Genomic DNA, 6,845 nt, shown 5'->3' with positions numbered 1-6,845 from the left:
ACTCTGTCCCTGCAAACCAAGATCACGCCTGCGGCTAACAGATGTCTTGTTCGTTCTTGGAAAGGGAAAACAACACATCTCTACATACGACAGGGCCCGCGCGTACGATGCAGGCCACCAGAGCACCTACTACGTTTCCGTCCTCCGCCACGAAAGACCAAGCCAGCTTCACGAAGCTACCACGCGAGATCCGAGATGCTATCTACAGTCTTGTCATCGTTAGCTCCGAAAGCAGTGCCTACAACAATTGTGGAATAGGTATTGCTTGGCCGCCTGTGTCAGCATTGCTCCTCTGCAAGCAGATCGCGTCAGAGTTCACTTCTGTGCTTCTCCGCGAGACTCGGGTCGCAATACATATAAACCTGGACAAGAGCAGCATATTGGATCATGTCAACAGCGTGCGCAAAGGTGTCCGGATGGAGGCGCACGCTCTTGCGATCGAGATTCGCGAGAGATCGCGTGCTCTTTTCATTGAGCAAAATGCGACAAACTTCGATCGCCAAGAGGTAGCCGAGGCACTCGCGCATGCAGTGCAAGCCTTCCCCCGAGTTCGTGACGTGGCGATTTCAGTATTGCTGAGGAACACCGCGAACGAAGAGCTACTTGGGTTGTTGCAGGAGAGGTTGGAGCAGAACTCTACGCTTCAAGAGTACAGGATATATACGCATATATTCCCCGGTTTCCGAGCATGTTTGGAAAGTCTCGATATAGAGCGTGGGAAGAGTACCATTACCTGGCGACAGCGTGTACTGCATGAACAAAAGCGACAATGGAAAGCACGGGTGATCGCTGATGGGCAATGGACTACGCAGCGTCCGGTATGTCTTGAGTTTCGTGGAGATCAGCAGAGCTTTGTCCAGAACATCTGACATTGGAGTCGATGATCAATGCTGCAGTGGTAGAAAGGAACGATAGGCTTAGCAAAGCGATATTCTCAGATGCTTGCGCGCTGGTATGAACACCTCGTGGTGCTTGTTACGGGACAGTGTGATCGATTCCGAAACATACCGTTCGGCAAACTGTGATGTTGAGTCACGTCGCACGACTGCGGCTGGCGGCAGAGCATCTTCTGGTACAGAGGCAAGATATCGGTTTCTACGTCTGTCGTAGGACCCTGTTCCTCGACATCTTGCAGCCACGACAGCTCGCCTCTTTCTTGGACGCAAGCGTTCACATCTGTATCCTCTGTGTTTAGAAGCTGTTTCTCGCAGAAGGTGGTGCTTACCATGCCGCTCTCGTCTACATCTCTGGCATACAAAGGCGTAGTCGCTGTGGGACGAGGATCTGTGCAGGTTATTCTTGGATGACACAGGGATGGTTCGCGAGAGTCAGTGAGTGCGGCGGACAGGTAGGGTGTACTGGCGCGGTTGGCGGATCGATATAGTAGCACGAGGGTGGAGGATCGAGCACTGGTTCATAGATTGACTAGGAAGCTAAACACAGCGAACGTTAAACGTTCATCGCCTACTACCATATACCGAAAGCGATCGTGTAAGCCTTGAGCAGCATCCTTGGAACTGACTTCACTTGGATAAACGAATGCTTCGACAGCTTTGTGATACACCACACTGTATACCACACGGTATACCACACGGTACTCATCGCCTTATGCGGAATCGGTCAGAACGTTCCTGGTGTTCTCGACTTTCTCAGGCCTTGACGCCGCAGCGATGTCTTCCTTCTCTTCCACCACTAGCCTCCATGAGTGAAAGTGCTAGCTGCTACATCACAAGGACGCGGAACAGTTCTCGGGCTTGTTCTGGTAGTGATGGCAAGAAAGAGCCTAGACTGTCTCTTCCACCGACAAGTCTGTCGCTGCGTCCCAAGAGTTCGTTGACAGTCTCAGCTGGGTCCGTCTCCGCGTCACCAAGCGAGAAGGTTGTTGCGTCGTAGCAGAGCAATCTGTGTTGTGTCTCCATGCCAACATCGAACAAGGGAGAGAAATGAGGTGTATCGGCCGTGTACAGGAGATCGATCGATGGATGAGTAGCGAGACGCGCAAGCACAGAGGGTGCTGTCGTCCTCCGAAGGTAGGGTGAGTCGAAGGAGTTCAGGACGACGAGCACGCGACGCCGGACTGCTTGTGACATAATCAAATTGAGCAAGAGGGCAGATCGACTAGGCAACTTCTGTCCTACCAATGCCACTGCCGATGCTGTAGCCAACAGCAAGTATCTGTTTGTTGTGTCAGCTGTGTATCCACCTATGACCGCAATCTTCGGTGTCTTCTTCGTCCCCTTGTACGGCGCAGAAGTTATGAGATGTTGGTAGAAGCGTGCGATGAGTCGCTCGATGAAGTAGCGCTTAAAGCTGTACCCATAGCGTCAGATGTCGTATCCTCCCTCTAGCTCGAAGATCCGTTCACTGTATTTACGGCGGTGCAATCGAAGTAGAGATTCTCTTTGGGATCGATGCCGATTTCGGTATGTTTGTGTCGCTTCGAGGCTTTCATCGTGTTTGAGTAGGCTCTGCGCAGAGAGAGTGTTGCTGGAGGTTTTGGTGCCGCCGGGACGATCTTGCCAAAGGTGCTGCTCACGCGGAGACAGCCCAGCTTGGGGTGTAGGCGAGCGCCGCTTTCGCCGTCGTCCTACTTTCACTGACTCCTCCTGTCAATTTCTTCCATGCTTCGAGGATGTCTCTAGTACAGAAACCTCGTTTTGTACCGCTTCTTCGCCACCTTGTCCAGTGTCGTCTGCGTCTTCCTATGAGACAGGTTTGGCAAGATCTTCCTCCTCATCCCAGGTATGCTCGTCTCTCTCATCGCCATGTAGTGCGCGTCCCAGTACACGTCGGTAGCTTTCCTCCGCGCACTGGGATCGGCGTTGCGAACAATGGCGGGTGTGCGATTCGGCGAGTCTCGTTTTGCGGACTCTTTGAGGTTTCGAATGTCGACTTTCGATTAGACTTGGGCGTCGCAGTGTATCTCCGAGTCGATCTTCTTCATGACGAACTGTGCTGTCTTATGGCTGTCCAAGTGTTGTGCTCTCCCCTTCTTGGGCGATTTTTGCGTTTCGGGTGGTTCTAGCTCATCGTGAACGTCTTCTGCGAATTGCGCGAGTGACATCTGCGGCATCCCCTCGTCAGCGTCATGTTCGTCGCGTCTGCACTCTGTGCTGACCATGTCCTGTTCGTTGGGCGGGTGTTTTGGCAAGACGGGGCGACTTGGTTTGCGCGATTTGGGTCTTGGCGTGACGGCTGAGACTTACCCTTAGTCCTTGGTCGTTACCTACGAGGGATGACTAGGACGTGATTGGTCATACTGCAGATTCATTGCTGCTCTATTTCTCGTTTGCCTGCGCCCTCGCGAACTATGTGGGACTTGACACTCACGGCACAAAGCCATAGTGATGCTGACAGGTGAATTGTACAGGGCTGAGACTCGCGCTGATATCTGATCGTGGATCTAGCAAGCGTCATGCAGCGAGTAGTACCTGGCTGCAGTCACCCGCCCGTGCTTTCGAGAAGCGCACAGCCTTAGCGTGCATGCATACAGACCTCAACAGGCTGCGAATTGCTGGTCCAGGCTATGTGCACGCGAGACAAAGAATGGAGGAGCTAGACATGGCAATGCACAATCACGTCGAGCGGTCTTACAAATCATGCTAGCTCAGTCCTAACCCGGTCGTGGAGGCAGAGAAGGATGTACGCAGCTCGCTCATAAGCGGATACTTGGTGCTTCTGGTCATGGCAGTCGCGCCATAAAACGACATCGTTGGGTTCATCCGGTACGTTCCTCTAGAACGAACACGCTGAATTGGGGGTCGAAGAAGGCCAACGTTAGCGCTATGCCGTAACTCTACTATCACTACAAGCTTGTCCAATGCTCCTGGGAGATGGGGTACTTTACTAGGAAGATGCACACTTTGCAGGTCATCTTAGATTTTCTTAACCATCTACTAGGTGTACATGCAGAGAGGAGCTACTTAAGCTCAACATCAGCGGAGATTTTTGCTTCCTTTGCTACAAACTCTCGCGTTATGATTAATTGTGCCGTTTTTGACGTCGAAGCATGTATCAAGAGACTCGAAGTTAATATTACATTGAATCCCATCGCGATACTCTTCGATCCACGATTCGATGTTCGCCTCGTTCTTGTCTTGCGCCTTGTCGCACGCCATTTTAACAAGATCATGCCTATCGGGTGGGTTTTTGGCTTCTTCGATCATATCAATCATCTCCCTGTCCGGAAGCGGTTCATTTGTTTTTTCTTTCTTCAACTTCAACCATTTGCTTTCCAAACAGATCTTGGTGAAATGAAATGTCGAATGGGTTCTGTTCAGATACTTTGCTAGTTCTCTCATCGTCACACCTCTGGCCTTCAGTCGAAGCAACGTTTTCTCGAGGTCCGGAGTCCACGTGACAATGGTTCTTCCAGACTCGTCTTCAAAGTTTTTGACGTCTGTCTTAAATGCCTCCGTTTGGTCGATGGTCGATATTGTGCATTTACTTTTGTCGTGTATGACCTCTCTGGGCTTGGTATTAGGTTGAATGCTGGCACACGAGGTTGACTTCAACCAGGTTCTTAGCCCTTTAAGGCCGACATTGCACAGCCTCGAGAGCCCTACCACAGTGAGACGCTCCCTCTGAACAAGAGCATAGTGTGCGCGTTGTTCGATTCGTGGAAAGCGGCAATTTTGTGCATCGTGTATCCATCTGCAACTGGAGCGATCTCTTGTGCGGCTGCAACATCGTAGTTCTCCCAGATATCGGTATAGGACTTCACTGTCAGGTTTCTGTAAGTTGTTCGTTTCGTACTGTGATAAGAGTGTCCTCTTCGAGAACGACTTTCCTAAGGGAATGGTCTCTATCACACTGTGTAGCACTTTCTCATCCGTGTTCGGACTTCTCGTCCTTCTTTTGGTCTGTTGATGGTCAGCCACGACGACAACATCCTTTTCGCCATCGCTCTCGGACAAGCATTCGTCTTCCTTCATGCTTCCAATGGAGGCAGAATCAGATGCATCGGACGTTTCATACTCGCTCTCTCCACCCGAATCCGCGCTGCTTCCAAGGTCGTTATCGATACCGGGCTTTTCTGAATATGTTTCGTGGTCTTCGACACTCCTCGTATCGCGAGCGACACCGTCATTCTCTTGTCGCGCATGCTCTCCTCTCCCGAGGTCTAGAGGCATCAAGAGTTGTTCTCTTGCTTGGATGTCTTTAGTGGTTTTGATAATAAAACTAGGCCCTTCTTTACAATGATATGCAAGTACCACCACGTTCTGGTCGGATTGTGAGCGGGACCTTTCGATGCGGCGTAGTGCAGAATCCTTCTCGCACACGTCCACACTGGCGTCTTTTGCAATCTGGTACAGATCCCCACTATGCACATCTTGTCGGCCGCCCACGCGATAGTCCCTCGCAAGGACTCCCAGAAATCTTCCAGTTGTGAGATTTTGGGAAGAAGCAACACCTCCAGACGCCAGATTAACGAGCTTCACAGGTTTCTGCTCTTGGAAATTGTTAGGACACTCTGAGCAGCTGCATCGGGAGTCGATGCATTCGGCATTGTTCCGTACACATCCACAATCTTCCCTACATGGACCCTCACAGTCACACGAGGGAAGTTTTTTCTCGCAACTAGCGCTGCATCCACACTCCCCGTGACAGATCTTGCATCTGCATTCGAGCTTTGTTGACGAACACGGCCCGTCATGGTCGCAGTGCCGTGGATACAGATCATCCAGTGGACCTTCGCTGGAGCTGGTATGCACAGATCGTTCACGTCGTCTGCGTTTCGAACGAAGTTCGGCTGAACTGGCGGTGTGTTAGTTCTTGTTCATCTTCTCACTTGCAGAACAGCTACGGGCGCGCATGTACCTTTCGGCTCGCACATGATCTGGAGGCTCGTTTTGCCTTTTAGGGACACGTGGTGGTTGTAGTAGTGGTGGTAGTGGTGGAGGTGATGGTAGTGGTGATGGTGATGGTAGTGGTGGTGGTGATGGTGGTGGTGGTGAAGACAGGCTACTGGCTTCAAGCGCTTTGTCTATATCCAAGGCATACATGCAGCCGCGGAGCCCTAGCAAAAGAGGTTTGTGCTCATCTGAAGTACCTGCAGAATTTGCATACGCTTTTGCAAAGTCTTTCAGTATTTCCTTAACTTCGGACAGCCAATTTTTAGCCTGGTGACACAGCGTCCTCACAACGCAGCCTGTGAGTTCGGCGAACGGAAGCCTAAGAGACTCAGTGAATCGGGGCACATTTCGAAGTTGGTCGCAAAGATCGCTGATGCAGCCGCGGACCTTCAAACATTCGGCGGCATGGTCTTCCGAACGCTCGCGTGGTAGAGGCGTTGCGAGATGCTTCTTGTGCTGCACGGCTTCGAAGGCTATCGCATAGGATTTCAGTGCAGAGGGTAGCAGCTCGAGAGTCGGACCTTTAATCAGCAAGTTTAGCAACTCTTTCGCGCTCAAAACAAGATTGACAGAATCCTGAAATTCTCCATACTGATACCAGTAGCGGATATCATTCAGGTTGGCTAGAATATCTTGTCGCTCGTGAAGTTTATCTTCAGCGCGGCGAATTAGGGACAGGAACACCTCGCTCCCGTCGACTGCCATAGAAGAAAGCGAGAAACAACAAATCAACAAACAAAGACTTTTCACGGAGGCGTGTAGAAAGAGACAAGAACGATGCGATCACGAAAAATCATGTCTGTCGATGGAAACATGTAAGAAGCAGAAGCGGTTGGTCTCTCAAGGTATTTGATATGATCACTTGTCACAAAGGTGGGCGACCGTGCAGAGATCGGGCGCGTGGCCTGCACCAAGCAGCGTCTAGTCTGACCTCGAGTTCGATCACTGATCGGCGCGAGAAAACATGCAGTTGGCTTCACACAGCTAGGC

At 51.3% G+C, this 6,845-nt stretch overlaps 1 protein-coding gene across 1 annotated transcript; it reads right to left on the bottom strand.

The window, feature by feature from the left end:
- Positions 1-2,899: 2,899 nt before the first annotated feature.
- J4E82_011663 (uncharacterized protein) lies at positions 2,900-6,376 on the bottom strand (the record flags this gene model as incomplete). The annotated part of the gene is made up of 6 exons (XM_051737863.1): positions 2,900-3,124; positions 3,207-3,239; positions 3,969-4,399; positions 4,448-4,467; positions 4,756-5,452; positions 6,053-6,376. Coding segments are annotated over 6 exons (1,730 nt in total), but the record flags the coding sequence as incomplete, so codon positions are not given.
- Between the last annotated feature and the right edge of the window lie 469 nt (positions 6,377-6,845).

Source organism: Alternaria postmessia (genome assembly GCF_024291825.1).
Source record: "Alternaria postmessia strain BMP 2775 chromosome Unknown scaffold_272, whole genome shotgun sequence".
Taxonomy (NCBI): Eukaryota; Fungi; Ascomycota; class Dothideomycetes; order Pleosporales; family Pleosporaceae; genus Alternaria; species Alternaria postmessia.
The sequence above is the reverse complement of the archived record's forward strand: the minus strand, read 5'-3'. Positions and strand labels throughout refer to the sequence as shown.